Source organism: Sinohyriopsis cumingii, unplaced genomic scaffold (assembly GCF_028554795.1).
Source record: "Sinohyriopsis cumingii isolate HCF-2022 unplaced genomic scaffold, ASM2855479v2 utg001908l, whole genome shotgun sequence".
NCBI lineage: Eukaryota > Metazoa > Mollusca > Bivalvia > Unionida > Unionidae > Sinohyriopsis > Sinohyriopsis cumingii.
Window position 1 is genome coordinate 253,093 of NW_028316080.1, and position 16,852 is coordinate 269,944.

A 16,852-nucleotide genomic window follows, 5' to 3' on the forward strand; every position below is an offset into this window, starting at 1 on the left:
GCATTATAACCATAGTTTAGTATCTACATCAGGTTGAAGTACCATGTTCAGTCAGAATGATTTGTGCATTGGTCAACAATTGATCTTTTAAACTTGTTCAATGAAGTAACAACTGACATGAAATTGTATCATATGAAAATAATGTAGATGAAACTGAAGAAGAAACAAATCCAAATGATTTTTTTCTGTAAAAATACTTTATGGGCTTTCAGTAAACTTTTAATTGCAGAAAGGAGTCTGTTTTTGTATTTTCAGAAACTCCTACAAAGAGAAGACCAGAGAGTGATGGTCTGAGACAGCTTAAAAGTAAGTCTGAACACACACACACACACACACATGCACACACACATGCACACACACACACACATTACTTGCTATGTGGTGCCTCTTTTATGAATGCCCAAAGGGAGAAGGTTCTTTTGAACTAACTGGTTAACCCTTTTGAACATTAAGGCATGGTTATTATTATTATTATTATTATTATTATTGTTGTTGTTGTTGTTGTTGTTGCTGCTGTTGTAAGTGTTATTGTAAGTAGCATTATTATCCATTGTTTGGTGTTTGCCAATTGTCTATCCATCACACCCTATCCAGTTGCATCTATTTTTGACCAAACTAAATCAAACAAATTCCACTTTATTTTCATCAAACTCGGCATGTGGACACAGCACTGTCTTGAAGAAACAATGCCCAGTTGTCTTTGATTAAAAGGTTAAAGATCAGAACTGATTGCGTGCTGGTCCAGGGTCTGTATCAGTTGCCTGACATTTGTTAGCAATTGTTTGTTATCACTGCATGGAACATATTCTTATCAGGTCTAGGTGATCTGGCATAATTGTGCATTTCAGATGTCTAATATGACCACCACAATGGTCATCTTCAAATTCTTGTGATTCCTACTGATCTACCCTTACTACTGAATGGGATCTTCTCCCAAGTTCTTCATCTGCAACAAACAACCAAAGTTTAACGCTCCCTTTCATTGCTATTGCAAGGGAAGGCAATTGGAAATGTCAATGGAGAAAACCTTCAGACTCCTTCCCCTTCTCCAGGTAGAGAGGTAGTTGATCTTAGAGTGTTGTGCCCTCTCCTTCAGCATCTTCCTCTTCCAAGCATCCCATGCTCATCTAGCTTTCATTTCAGGAATTTGCTTGGGAATCATGGACAGATACCATCTTCATTTCCGATAACATTTTGCTCAGTCTCAGATCACTCTCTCCAGTTCAGACTGGCTCGGTATGGGGTAGAGGTTCACAGCAGAAAATGACTATTCTCTGGGTTTCTATTACAAGATCATTCTGGTGTCACAAAGGCAGTTTCACATTTCCACCTTAAACTGATTTCTTGGAGAAGTATACTTCAGGATAGGATTCAGGGCCTTATGGCATTCCTTAATAAGGCCCCAGAACTGAGCAGTCTCCATCGATCATCATAATGTGTACCTTCACATGCCCATGTTCCTGCCACACTACAAATACATGCAGTATTTCATATCAGTTTGGCCTCACCTGTTTTTCCAGAGTCTTACCCAGGTGCCCCGAGTGGCCGATTGGTCTAAAGCGCTCTCCGTTACAAATCACTGCCATCTCACCTCTGTCTGCGTAGGTTCGAGTCTCGGATTCAGCCAATGTGGGTATGTGAGAAAGCTTGCCAGTAGCTTCTCGAGGGTCGGTGGTTCTTTCCGGTGTTTTCCCGGGTTCTTCCTCCACCATTAATACTGGCCGCAATATATAGCCTATCGAGTGCTGAAAAATGGCGTTAAACCAGACAACAACAACAACAACCAGAGTCTTACCCAGTTGGGGGTATTAGCAGCCCACTTCATCTGTGACAACCTGCAGTCTTATCCCCAGCCTACAGAAGTCAGATCTCATCCCTTCTCAGGAGTTGAAACGTGGGGGTAGATTTCTTCACCAACCCGGGGGGTGGGGGGGATGCTTTTCTGGACAGGCTCAACCAGAATCATCTACTTCAATAACTTGTCTTCTGACCAAGACCTCATTGTAGGTTTACCTTTGTCTCACTCTCCTGAGAACACTGTACTCAACTGTGGACTTAGTTGCCCTTGAGAAAGTTTAGCTCTGCTCCAGTTCCTGTTTGTGGCCAACTGGACACTGCACAGTAGCACACTTTCAGATTAAATCCCCATGGAATCTGATTTTAATCACCATCAGCATTGGTAGCTAAATCAGAACTGATATATGAACAGAGTAAAAAATTCAGACCCCCCCCCCACCCATCCTTTTCTGTATACTGATGCAGATTTGGAATGGATGCTCACCTAGAACAGGTAGTTCTTGATTGATTTTGGTGTCAGGGATAACAGACATTCATATTAATATCTCGGAATATGGACATTGTTCCTAGTCTTAAAGGGTTTTGCCAACTCATTAAGGCATCAGGGAGGTACACATGCCCTTCCCTCTGTGTAGAAGTCTAGAACCTGCTCTGATGAGCTGCCTCAGAGGAGATCACTCGTAAGAGTCTACCATATTCCAGGCAAAAGGACTGTTCTGATGGATAGTCAATCCAAGTGCTACAGGCCGTCATTAATGAACAGTTCTACTGTAAGGTTAAGTGCAGTTTTTCTGTGCCAGTTTTTTACGGGGGACATCAGCCTCTATTCTAATGGGAAAAATCAGCAATGCAATAATAGCAAGTAGATGTAGTTTTTTTTGAGAGGGTTAGGGAGACTAATTTTAATAATATAATACTTACAAACTTATGTTCCAAAGATTCCCTCCTCCCAACTAGCTTTACCAGCCTCTGTGCTAGGCAAAAGTCTAAAGAGGAAGATGTTTTGTATGTTGGCTAAAACATTTTCTAAAACTGATGCATTGTATACAGTAACCAAAACAATCCAAAAATAACAATTGATGAATAAAAATAATAAGTCATGTGCATTTTTAAAGGCAGTACAAACTGCTGGAGGTTGGCGGCTGGTAGGTAAATAGCTGATAATTGACATATCGCTACTTGTCAGTCATGCTGATCAATTAACCAATCAGCAAGCATAAATTAGACACACCACCAGGCATTGCTTATGTCCTTGATTTTCCTCTGACAAGCTGCTTGTGGCAATAATGAGTTAATTATGATAAGTATTTACAAATTTTGCAATGATTTGTTGATTTCTCGATCAAAAATGGTGAAAAGAAATCAATGGCAGCCTTGTAATCCTGACAATTGATATCCAGATTGTTTAAATGGAGGAATTAGATTTATTCTTTTTGCAAAACATATAAGAAACTTCGATGGATAAATATTTGTGGCTGCTTGTACTATGCGCTGAATATAGACGAAATTGATGGCAATGTAGAAAAGCATGGCAATGAAGAAAAAAAAGAAGTTGAAATTGAAAAATAGATGCAAAAATAAGCATTTCTAGAATATGGGTGGAGAACCCCCTAACTTGTGGGCTTTCATGTATATAATCTATTCTTGTATAGGATGCACTGAACCCAAGACTGCATTATTTTAACGTTTGAAAATTTACACATTAATGATGGCTTGTCCCAAAAATAATGATTTATTGTCTTGATCTTTCAGACACTTCTGTGACCCTTAATTTGCTCATTGGGTTGAAGGAGAGGTGGGGATGAAAAACATATTAATAAAGAAATACAAAAACAATGGATTCAGATCATTATCTTCCGATAAGACATCATTGATCAAAATTCCATGTGATGATCATAGTATAACTTTAAAATTAATACGTAAAACATTATATTTCTGAACAGTAATTATTTACGATTTTGTTAATTTTTAATTCATTTACTTCCAAGCAAGTATAAACATAAGCCAGATAAAATTAATAAGGATAAGATTATATACTATATACATTAACATCTTTTGGAGCGAATTTCCTTTTACATGAATAAGTTCTCAAGCAGCTTTAAAATTGATTTTTGTTATTTGCTGAAATAAAACACCATGGTTATTACTATACGAACTTGAACTACAAATATGAATATTGTCTACTGCAGTATAATACATGCAACTTTGTAATTTTACAATTTTAAGATTAATACAAATCACTTTTAATAAGCATCACTTAAATTGAAACATTTGCCAAATGCTGCATGTTTGTCGAAGGTTAACAGGTTGTCATGTCAAGTAATTTGGTAGGTGGAGTGATCTATCATCTTGCGTTAAGGTCAGTTACATTAGTAATTGTGACATTTCACTTTTATCAAGAGACCCTCATAAAGTCAATGAAATGGCTATTTACTTTTTGATTTTGCAAGATAAGCAGTTTATGAACTTTAAATGGAAGATTAGGTGATAATAAAGGTACTGGTGAATTAACTTCACATAATGAACAGCAGAGGTGAAAGTTTAGTGGATTATATCATTATTTGTAAGTCTTGAATGATTTCATTCTAAAGAGGGGAGCCAAATATATGGAATATTATACTTTTCATAGTTTGCAGTAGCAGATAATTTTTGGAAGAGCGAGAAATGCTAATAAATACTGTTATGTAAGATTTCAATAGTGAAAGTATGAATTCTAAGATAATCTAATTATCAAATTAAACAATACTAATATATGTGAACAAGAGATAAATAATGTTGTCTAAGGACTAAGCATTTTAAGTAAACTACCTTGGTTAAAGGGATCAAGTTGAAAAAACTAGAAATTAATTTCAGGAGAAAAAGATAATTTTAGATGTGTCCCAGCATAGGAGATTTGACTTACTACATGGGAATCTAGATAAAGATCCTAGAAAGCTTCCAGTAAATGTAAACAAAATGACACCCTGACAAGTGGGCTGATAAGTTGTTAAATACCTGAATTACCTGTTATTCATATTATATATATATATATATATGTTGTTGTAGGGTTTAACGCCATTTTTCAGCACACGATAGGCTATACATAGTGGCCGGTATTAATGGTGGAGAAACTACCTGGGAAGACCCCGGAAAGAACCACGGACCCACGAGAAGCTACTGGCAAGGTTTCTCACATACTCACGTTGGCTGAATCCGAGACTCGAACCAACTCAGACAGAGGTGAGATGGCAGTGATCTGTAATGGAGAGCACTTTAGACCACTCGGCCACAGGGTCATATATATATATATATATATATATATATATATATATATATATATATATATATATATATATATATATATATATATATATCACAGTTAATTGCACATCTTTATAATTTGTATAAAAAAAATTAGTGTTATCATTTATTTATTTTTAATTTAATGCAGAGTTCTTGTTTATTTTCTTGCCTCTGACCATTGTGCAAAACTACATGCATTCACTGCTCATTGAAATAGCCTGTCATTATATAATCAGCTTCAGGACCTAGACATTTCATCATAATTTCAAAAATTAATTCCTTACATATGTATACTTGCAAACTGTACCTGTAGTTGACACCATAAAGCCACTATTCTTCTAAGGTCTAATTAAATGCTGCCAATACATTGTAATGTCCATATATCATAATATCAGGTTTGGAATTTCCTATTCAGTGTTCAGTTTTGCATTTATTTGTTTCTTTTGGGGGGAGAGGGGAGCTGTAAATGTTACTTTGTTATATCAACTCTGCATTACTCAAATTCATTGATGGTATGTAAGGTAGTAAAATAAAATTGAATTGAAATTGTTAGGGTCCTGCCTGAAAAAGAAAGGAAATAAAAATCCATAGTGCGTGGCATACAGAAGAACGATATGTATATTTACATCTAAATTATGTGCATTATGTATCCATCCCCCCCATTACACATTCTATACACAAATGTGCAAATGCTAAGTATCATCTTTAACACCAATGAAGCGACATTTGACAAATATGCTCACAAAGTGCGTACATGTAACTGGCTAGTCATTTTGTAGATGATTCATGTTCATTTTACAGGAGATCTCTAATTTATGATACTTACATATAATACCATGGTAAAGATTAAATAACACTAATCTGTGTCATTTATGCATATTTTGACAGATATGAAATACTTTCTCTGGAACATTTTGTTTTCTTGCCATGTCACCCAGATTACAATTGACAGAGTTGCTATCTTTAATCTTCATTACATAGTCTGTGGGAATGATGCATACAAGAAACAATCTTGATCATATATTTAAAATGAAATTGTGAAGAAATGTAAAAGAGGTTTCGTTATTAAGGAAATTGAGCATTTTGTGTATACATTTGACAGGTCAAATAGAACAGAGAAAGAAACAAAAAATTTCCCAGTTAGTTTCTTTCTCTCTCTCTCTTGTATATCCATAAATTTAGTATTAATATCAATGCAGAGAAAAAATGTCATAGATAAAAACGTGTGAAAATTACAATATTAAAAGAATTATTAGAGCTGCCACAATCCTTCCATCACTCTGATAACTTGTCTTGCCTGTCCTTCACCACTGAGAAAATTCTTTGCACTAGATTTAAGAAAAATGGTGAATATTTTTATAAACACTTCTTTTATCAGTTTTTCTCTCTCTCTCTCTCTCTCTCTCATTCTTGCAAAATAATGTTACATCTCGGGTATGTGGTACTTATTCTAAGCAATGAAATTAGGGTTGATGATATGGTATCCCCCCACCCAAATAAAGGAGCTATTAACTTTCATAATAACCAGCTGAAATTCAGTCAAGTAGCTATTGCAACAGTGTAAAATCTTTTTCCAAAATTTTTTGGACCACTCTGAAAATAGACAGTGTCAAGTTCCTGGGCAGGTATCAGCTTTGAATGCTGAACAGGACATGAATCCACCATTCCATCCCCCACCCTAATAAATTAGAAAAATACCCCCAATATTTTCTACCCATTGTCTGTGAAAATGCCATAATGTTTGTATACAAGAAAAATATTTTCACTACAATAAATTGACTTATTATAGTATGTGATTCTCTAGCTTTCGTCTATCAGATATTTTATATGATTTAACTTGTTTGTGACAATTCAGCGGTTGACCTTACGCGAGGTGAGACATTGCTCCGCCTACCAAATCATATGACATGATGCCCTGCTAATCTCTGACAAACATGGAATATTTGGAAAAGAAACATGTTTCAACTTAAGTGATATGTTTATGGAAAATTACTTGTATTATTCTTAAAAATGTAAAATTTCAAAGTTGCATAAATTATATTGCAGTAGACAATATTTATATTCACAGGTCAATTTTTTTTAATAATTATTGAAGTTTTTTGTTTCAGTAAATTCTAAAAACAAATTTTGAAGCTGCTCGAGAACTTATTTATGTAAACGAAATTCACTCCAAAAGATGCTAATTTATTTAGTATGTAATCTTATCTTTATTAATTTAATCTGGCTTGTCTTCATGCTGCCTTGGAAGTAAATGAATTAAAATTTAATTGCAAAATCGTAATTAATTACTGTCAAATGGAATTTTGATCAATGATGTGTGTTGACATAAAAATGTAAATGCATGCTTAATATATTGGACGATAATTATCTGAAACCATTATTTTTGTAATTCTTAATTATTACATTTTTATATCCCCACACCTCCTTCAGCCCAATGAGAAAGTAAAGAGTCACTCAAGTGTCTGAAAGACTGAGATGATAAATCATTGTTTTTGGCACAAGCCAACATTAAAGTGTAAATTTTCAAATTTTAAAATAATGCCGTCTGGGTTTCAGTGCTTCCTATATAATAAAAGTAATATACACCTCTCCCTCGTTAACTCACTCACAATGGGGTCCACAAACATAGACCGCACTATTAGCAAGGCGCGAGTTACCGAGGAGCCTCCAAAACTTGAAAATAATCACTTTGACATCGAGAAAACCGCCCGGGGTGGGGGGGGGGGGGGGGATGGCATTAGGGAACTAGTCTGTTTAATGACTGAATCCTCATTTTACAGTCACGTAAATAATAATATTTAATAATGTGCTTTTTTCTAATGAAGTTGTTTGTTATTCAGTTTAAAAAACATTTTTTTTCTCAAAATATCCAATATATGAAAGATCGTTCCAACTGGTTTGAACAACCATCAACATGTACGTGAAAAATCTGTGTATTATGTCACTGCTTTTTGTTTTCTTGATGGGTCTGGTTCCAGTACTGGTAATTAGTGGTATCTTACCAAATCGGTAGTCCACAATTTGGGAACTAGGCTAACTGTTGGTACACAATCAAACAAGATAACTTTTTTTTTTTAAAAAACGCGACATTTATTTCATGACACGTCTGTGTCGAAACTCAATTTTTTATTGTTCCATTAGTACATTAGTACACTGTTAATGTCGTGATTTCATTGGAAGTAACTATGAAACTTCTTATCATCCCTGAAGATATCTCTAAATGCCAGTTCAAGAATTCTCTGAAACTCGGTTGCCCACAATGTTCCGTATTCTATGAAATCAAGCTCTTTATTTTATGAAGTATTCATTTGGCTTTGCTGCCTTGTTATCTTTGATCACAGTTATGAAAGAGTCACTTAATTTAAGGTAGTTTCTGTTACATACGCAATAATGCTTATTACAGTGTTCGATTGATCAAATGAAGTGAGTTCACCCAACATATGACCAAGGCTGCTAGATTTTAAGTCTGATTTTTGTGCCTTTTAACTTTTCTTTTATTCTACCTCCTTTTTTTATTCAAAAGACATAATTAATGTGATAATATAAAGGAGGTCAGCTTTTAATTCAGTGCAACAATACAACAAATACTTCCGCAAGTCAATTATCAAAACACGGTCGGCACTTAATTAAGTTCTCAGAGAAACTCTTGCGGACATAGCTGTTACGGTAGATTGACGCATTTTACATTTAATTACAAGACATCACATTGTACTTATGACGATTACACTTAAAAGGAACTAAAAGATGGAACTAGAACACAAATTTCAATTGATAAAAAAATTATTTAATTTGTATTTATTTATTAAAGTACTGCCTCCACTCGGCATAAGCGATGTTTTCATTGATCGCAATTTCCTTACATATCGTTAATTACGGTGTACTAGGAATGTCGTTTTTAAAGAAAATGTAAAAAGTTGTATCTGTTATTTTTAACTTTGATGTTTCATAGTGTTGATTAAAATTCCCAGGTCCTGTCTACCATTTTCAATTATAAAACGAGCAATACAGGTGGCGCTATACAGTTTTGCATTTTGCATAGGGTTAGGAATTTAAAGAAAAAGAATGTCCCCGGCTTTCCTCACTGGTTATACTGGCTATTTAAAAAAGACCTTGTATATCTTAGGTATAATGCAAAGAACCTTTAATTCCCTTTATTTTGGTGTATGATTGATGGGTGTACTATGGGTTATAGAGTATACAGCTTGGCCTTACTTCAAATGTGCACCTTTCAAAAAAGTGCTAGCTCTACTTGGTCATTTTCACTTCCTGAACTTCAGAGGTCATTTGTATAAAAAAGAGCCGATAACTTTTTTTACATTTTATATATTTGGTAATTCATTCATTGCACTTTCAGAAGCTGGTATTGTCTAGTCTGGCAAAATTCATTTTCCCTATTTTAATAGCTGCTATGTATAGTGTACTTTAGACTAATTCAGACTGATTTTTTAACACAAGGGAGCAGTCATTTTAGTTAGCAGTGTGCTTAAATCATGTAAAATTTCCAAAAGTACAATATCCAAAAGAAATATCATCCACATTACATTAATGTAGCATAGAGGTATGCAAACATTCTCTCCACTGTGCATGTTTTAAATGCGAACTACTTCACCTTACATACGTCACTCTCTCAAAAGTACTTATTATCTGGTGAGCGCCACCACATCAAAGTTTCTGTTAACAATTTTGATCGCGATTTTCTTCAAGTTCAACAAATAGGGTTACATTTTTGGGGTATTTTCAGTTTAAAAAAATGGGACCCACGCCTGACACCGTGTTAAAAGTGGGTTCGCAAGTTATCGAGGGAGTGGTGACATCAAAGTCTGAAAGTTGGACGGTTCTCCCCATATTCTAGAAACATTTATTTTTACATATATTTTTCAATTTCAATTATTTTTTTTTCTTTTCAAGCCATTGACAGGACAAACTTTTCTACATACTTTCATGCAAACAAACATATTGTAATTGCCATCAGTTGTTTCTATATTCAGCTGATCGTACACATGACCAAAAATAAAATATTTATCGAAATTTTGTCTATATTTTGAGAAAGGAATAAATCTGATTTCTCCATTTAGACAGTCTGGATATCAACAATCAGAATTACAAGGCTCACAGTGACTTCTTTTCACCCTTATTGATTGAGAAATCAACAAATCAGTGCACAAATTTTAAATACTTATCATAATCAATTCATTATTGCCACAAGCAGCTTGTAGGAGGAAAATGGCAGACGTAAGCAGTGCCTGGAGGGGGGTCTAATTTACGTTCGCTGATTGGTTTATTGATCAGCATGATTGACAAGCTGCAATAGGTCAATTAGTTAAACTCCCATTCTGAGTTTCCAACTTTGTTTTCCCATATGGATCAGAGACACTCCATCATTGGAGCCATCAGCCACTCATCCAATGAGTGATGGATTTAATGTATAGATTGGCTTAAGGGTCGCCCATTTAGTACATACGCATGGGGGGATGGTTAACCAAAATGCATACACTTGCGTATGGGGGGGGGGGGTGAAACCTCGATAATAATTTGTCTAATACATAACCTGTTCGACTGGATTCAGTCAGCATTTGAATTTTAGCGGACACTAGACAAACTTTTTAAAGTTATGCAGCTTATTTCTTTGATGCAACCAGACATTAAACGTCAGTGGACTATCTGTTTTATTAAACATAGTAATATTATTAATCCTTGATCATTTCTGCATGATTAAATATAGGCTGTTCTATAGAATTCTGGGGGAGGGTGCGTCAAGTGTACGTACGCAGGTGGGGTGTGTCAAAAAGTATGCATGTATACAGGGAGGGGGTCAAGTTTTGCCAGATTTTTGCGTACGTACTGTCTAGCTTACATGGTTGACATTTATTTGTGTTCAACAGTCCATTTTCTTTACTGGCTATTATATTATGGTCCTCCATTTTTAATTTTTTCTTAAGGGCTTGGAGAAGATGAAGTACCATATAGGCATTCATTGTATGACAGTACATCTGAAAACGATCCATTTATTATAAAAGACACACAGGAAGCCCCAAATTATAACAAGAATGAAAGATCTGGATACCCATTTAACTAAATATTGGTCCACGGTCATAGACTGATAAAAGACACTTTTGCAAAACAATTTCATTTACAAATGCAGTTTATAGCTGTTAAGTACTGGGTGATGTCAGTACCATATTGGCAGAGTGTCACATGATTTGAATATGGCTGCATCCTTTAAAACCAAAACGTTAGGGACTGTTGAATCCTGATGATGCTGTAATTTGCTGTTGTTATGGGGTTTAATGCCATTTTTCAGCACATGATACATGGCGGCCAGTATTAATGGTGGAGGAAGAACCGGGCAAAAACCCCTGAAAGAACCACCGACCCACGAGAAGCTACTGGCAGGCTTTCTCACATGCCGACATTGGCCGAATCTGAGCTGTAATTTGTAGAAGTGCAAGTACGATTATGGGAAAACTCAGATGCTAAAGAGGAGGAAAAGAACCTCAATCAAATGATAAGCTAAAGAAAACAGTAGCAATTGGAAGCCCTATCCCCCCCCCCCCACCCATAAGCATTGATTTACCTTGCCATTTTTGGAGGGTATGGCTAAGGAGGGAGTTACCCCTTGTACATACATTGACATTTTCGGAATAATGTTGGACCATGTTTGTACATTTCTAGGAGGACACAATACAATGAAACCTGTAAAAGAGAACCACCTTTGTATAAAAACAATGTAATATAGAGATGAATACTATATGGAGGTTAATTTATATGGAATGTATTACCTTGGGTTTAAGATAGTGTGGCTGTATTAGAGAGGTGGCTGTTAAAGCAGATTTGAATGCATATGTAACAGACTTTGGATAAAATCCTTAATCCCTTTGGGAGATGGTTTGTAATGAGAGGTATGGGGAGATGGAATGGCTCTAGTTGTTTGTTTTACATTCTTGTTTCACTGCTCCGGTGGCCTAGTGGTTAGAGCGTCCGCCTCAGATGCGGGAGATCGTGGGTTCAATCCCCGGCCGAGTCATACCAGAGACTTAAAAAATGGTACTAACAGCTGCCTCGCTTGGCGTTCAGCATTAAGAGGTTAGTGTTAGGACTGGTCGGCCTGGTGTCAGGATAATGTGACTGGGTGGGACATGATACTACATGTCTGCGGCATGATGCCCCAGTGCTAGAAATCACTATAAACTGCCACATTGCAGACATCATAGCGATATGACTGAAAAATTGTTAAAGCTACGTTAAAAATCAAAATCACATCACATCACATAAATTCTTGTTTCAAGTTCTTGTGACATTCTTGTGTTTTCATTTAATCGTTTTTTTTTTCTGCTAGATCAGACAGAGGACAAGCTTGATACACTTGAAAAACTAGAATGCATTCATACAACACAGACAGAGAAAGCTAAAACACTGCTTGAGGAAAAACGATCCATTGTTATCAGAGGGAACCCAGGAGAAGGCAAGACAACTATGGCCCTTCACCTGATAGATAATGAAATCTATAGAGATAGACGTGTGGTGCTCTACTGTCCAAGACATTGGGAGGCAGTGGACACAGATTGGGTAGACATTGTCATGCTGGAGGATGTATTCGGACAATTTGACCTTGACCCTGGCCATTTGCAGGAGTGGATGAAATATCTACCTACCATACAGGAACATGTTGATGCAGGAAAATTGCAGGTCATCATTACCTCTAGAGTCGACATACTTTCAAAGGCCTACTCCAGGTTAGCATCACTAAAACTCTTTTCAGATGATTTTTTACTGACACTCTCATCAGAGAAACTAACAAATTCAGAGAAGATGAACATTTTGAATAGAGAGCTTCGTAGACATAAAAGAAAGATGAAAGAAAATGATAAAGAGAAGAGCATCACTAATTTTAGTGGCTTGATTGGTTTTCCTCAGTGCTGCTCACTATTTGCTGTAGATAATAATTTGTTTGATAGAGGACCAGACTTCTTCAGCTCTCCAAAGAAATTCTTTGTTAACAATATCACTGAATTAGAGCCTACAAGATTCCTACCTCTGGCTTTTCTTTTTTGTAATGGTAAGATATTTGAAGAGTATTTATCACCTGACACCATGCCCAAGACCAGCCAGCATTTATTCATGGAACTCTCCTCCTGTCTTTCAAAAGAAAAGGCAGACATCACATTATTGAGGGATGCTTATTGCAGATTTCTGGAATTATATGTTGTGAAGTGCATGTCACATGATTTCAGTTTAGGGCGTGCAGTGGAAAAGCTCAATATCCAGTTCACTCATGCTACAGTCTGTGAAGCTGTAGGGCAAGTGCTAGGGGATCGTTGTCTCGAGATGGTTGTGAAATATGGTGACTCGGAATATTTATATCAAAGAACCTACACTGCTAAAACCAAGGACAGTACTTCTGAGAATGTGTTTCTGCCTGTATATGTGTATGGACTTCTGGCAGAGTGAATGGTTTCTGATGTTGTAGAGAAAGGACTTGCAAGGAGTATTGTGAAACATTCAGCTCTCAAGCAGGGTCAGTTTTTAAAGACATTGAAAGGTGAGTTGCATAAAAGTAACAGAATCATGAAATTTTTCATGGCCAATCCATACCCACATCAGACTGGGTCAATAACATTTTATTACAAGTTATTAGAAGGAGAGTGTGACACATTTTTGCAGTATATATTGCAAAGTGATGAAGATGTAGTTAGATTAGTGTATAATGAGTTCTTGGAATTTTTAGAATGTGCACATAATACCAACAAACCTGGCTGTTGGCAGTGTGAAGAAAAACAGAAGCTATTGGAATTAGCTCTCTACTACCAGCATTTTGAGATTGCAGACAAACTTATTACCAAGAATGCCAATTATACATGTGTAAGCCTCTGTAATGCTGCCAGACATGGTGACCAGAAAAGAGTTCTGATTATCTTAGAGACATTAAAAAGGAGTCAGGACTTCAATCCAGAATGTTGCGAGGCAAAGGAGGCATTATACAGAGCCTATATATCAGGAAACCAGGGTTTGATAGATGTATTGTTAAAAGAAGAGATCACACTAGATAGCATGCATGTAGTAGATGTTGTACGACATGGAGATGTGAATACTTTAAAGCTGGTGGTGGAACATTTGAAATGCCATGATAACTGGAATCCGCATTTGGAGCAATATGGGACAAATCAGGATATTTCCCCCCTTGTGTATTCAGGTACACGCAGACTGGGGTTTAAACGAGATATAGCATTTATCCATAGAATACGATTTCAGCGTAAATATTTCAGACAACGTGTATTTGCTTTTCCATCAAAGGTAGATAAAGTTCCACTTACCAAAGCACTGTGTATAGCCTACTCTAATGAGGAGTGTGGTATGGTTGATTATCTATTGAATAATGATGTAAAAGTGTCTAAGAAAATGCTTGCTTCTGTGTCAAAATCTGGTTCACAGAAGGCTGTTGACCGAGTGATACAGAATTTGAAAGTCACTGGTATCTGGGATCCCCATTGTCATGATGCATCTAAAGCATTAGAAAAAGCTTACTGTGCACAGAAGTTTGATGTATGTGATCTATTGACTCAGGAGAAAGTATCACTAACAATGAAGAATCTTCCCAGTGCTACAGCCAGATTTCAGGTATCATTTGAGTCTATAACGAAAATAATACAACATTTGAAGAACACTGATAGATGAGATCCCAAGTGTGATGATGCAACTAAAGCACTAGCAAATGCTTACAGTCAACAGAAATATGATATATGTGATCTGCTGATCAATGAGGGAATCTCATTAACAATGGTGCATATTCCTCATGTGATAATGAGATCACTGGATTGTGTGAAAATGGCAGTGAAACAGTTGAAAGATACTGACTGTTGGGATCCCAAGTCTGTTAATGCATCTGATGCATTAGTAAATGCTTATCATGCACATAAGTTTGATGTGTGTGATCTATTGATTCAGGAGGGAGTCTTATTAACAATGAAAGGTCTTCGTCAAGTAATATTATTTGGATCATTAAAATCTGCTACTAAAGCAATTAAACAATTGAAAGGCTCAGATAGTTGGGACCCCAAATGTGTTGAGGTATCTAAAGCTTATCATCTACAAAAACATGAAGTATGGGATCTGCTGGTTCTTGCGGGAGTCCCCCTAACAATGGAGCATATACCTATAGTGATTTTGAGATCACTTGCTGATGTAACAAAAACGATGCAACAGTTGAAAGATGCTAAACTTTGGGATCCCAAGTGTGATAATGCATCTAAAGCTTTAGTAGATGCTTATTGTAAAGAGAAGTATGATGTGTGTGATCTTCTGATTCATGAGGGAGTCTCATTAACAATGAGTGGTCTACATCAAGTAATAGAAAGGGGATCATTGGAGTCTGCTAAGAAAGCAATACAATATTTGAAACAAACTGCTTCTTGGGATCCCAAGTGGGATGATGCATCAAAAGCTTTAAAACATGCTTATATTCAACAGAAGTATAACGTTTTTGATCTGCTGGTTCAGGAGGGATTCTTACTAACAATGAAGAGTCTTCCAGATTTGGTTCAAGATTTTATGGAATCATCAGAATATGTTACAAGGACAATACAACAGTTGAAATCTACTAACAGTTGGGACCCCAGCTGTGATGAGGCATCTGAAGCATTAGCAAATGCTTATCGTCAGGAGAAGTATGATGTGTGTGATCTGCTAGTTCAGGAAGGAGTCTCACTAACAATGAAGAGTTTTCCTGGTGTAGTTGGGAATTTGAGGTTATCATGGCAGGTTGTTAAGAAAGCAATAAAACAATTGAAAGACAATGAAAGGTGGGATCCACAGTGTGATGGTGCATCAAAAGTATTAGAAATTGCTTATAAACATCAAAAGTATGATGTGTGTGATCTGCTGATTCAGGAGCAAGTCTCATTAACAATGAAGCATCTCCCATGTGTGATTTTGAGATCAGCTGATCATGTGAAAAAAGCACTAAAACAGTTAAAAGATACAAACAGTTGGGATCCAGAGTGTGAAGATGCATCTAAAGCATTAGCAACAGCTTACAGTGCACAGAAGTATAATATTTGTCATCTGCTGATTCAGGAGGGAGTGGCATTAACAATGAGGAGCCTTCTTCTTGTGATATGTTTGGGATCATTAGAGTCTGCTAGAAAATCAATACAGCAGTTGAAAGACACTGGTTGTTGGGATCCAATGTGTGATGATGCATCAAAGGCTCTTAAAAAGGCTTATAAGAATGATAAGGATGATGTGTGTGATCTGCTGGTAAAGGAGGGAGTTACCTTAACAATGAGACATCTTCCATCTGTGAGTTTTAGATCACTGGATGATGTACAAAAGGTAGTGAAACAGTTGAAAGACACTGGTTTATGGGATCCAATGTGTGATGATGCATCAGAGGCTCTTAAAAAGGCTTATTGGAATGATAAGGATGATGTGTGTGAATTTCTTGTAAAGGAGGGAGTTACCTTAACAATGAGACATCTTCCAGCTGTGAGTTTTAGATCACTGGATTATGTAAAATCGGTAGTGAAACAGTTGAAAGACACTCAGAGACGGGATTCTAAGTGTGATGATGCATCAAAAGCATTAGCAAAAACTTAAAGTAGTTACAGATGTGATGTGAGTGATTTTCTGATTCAAGAGGGAGTCACATTAACAATGAAGAATCTTCCTTATGTTCTAAGCATACCTTTGGTATCATTGGAGTCTGTGAAGAAAGCAGTGCAGCATTTGAAAGACACAAAGCAGTGGATTTCATCATCTGATTATGCAAAAAATGTAT

At 36.3% G+C, this 16,852-nt stretch overlaps 1 protein-coding gene across 1 annotated transcript in view; it reads left to right on the top strand.

Annotated features, from left to right (window-relative positions):
• The window catches only part of LOC149771374 (uncharacterized), a 30,500-nt gene extending 16,973 nt beyond the window's left edge, over window positions 1-13,527 (top strand). The window contains exons 4-5 of the mRNA XM_089948540.1: window positions 256-306; window positions 12,416-13,527. Of these exons, the coding sequence (XP_089804666.1) occupies window positions 256-306; window positions 12,416-13,527 (1,163 nt within the window). The remainder of the gene's footprint in view (window positions 1-255; window positions 307-12,415) is intronic.
• Window positions 13,528-16,852: the final 3,325 nt, after the last annotated feature.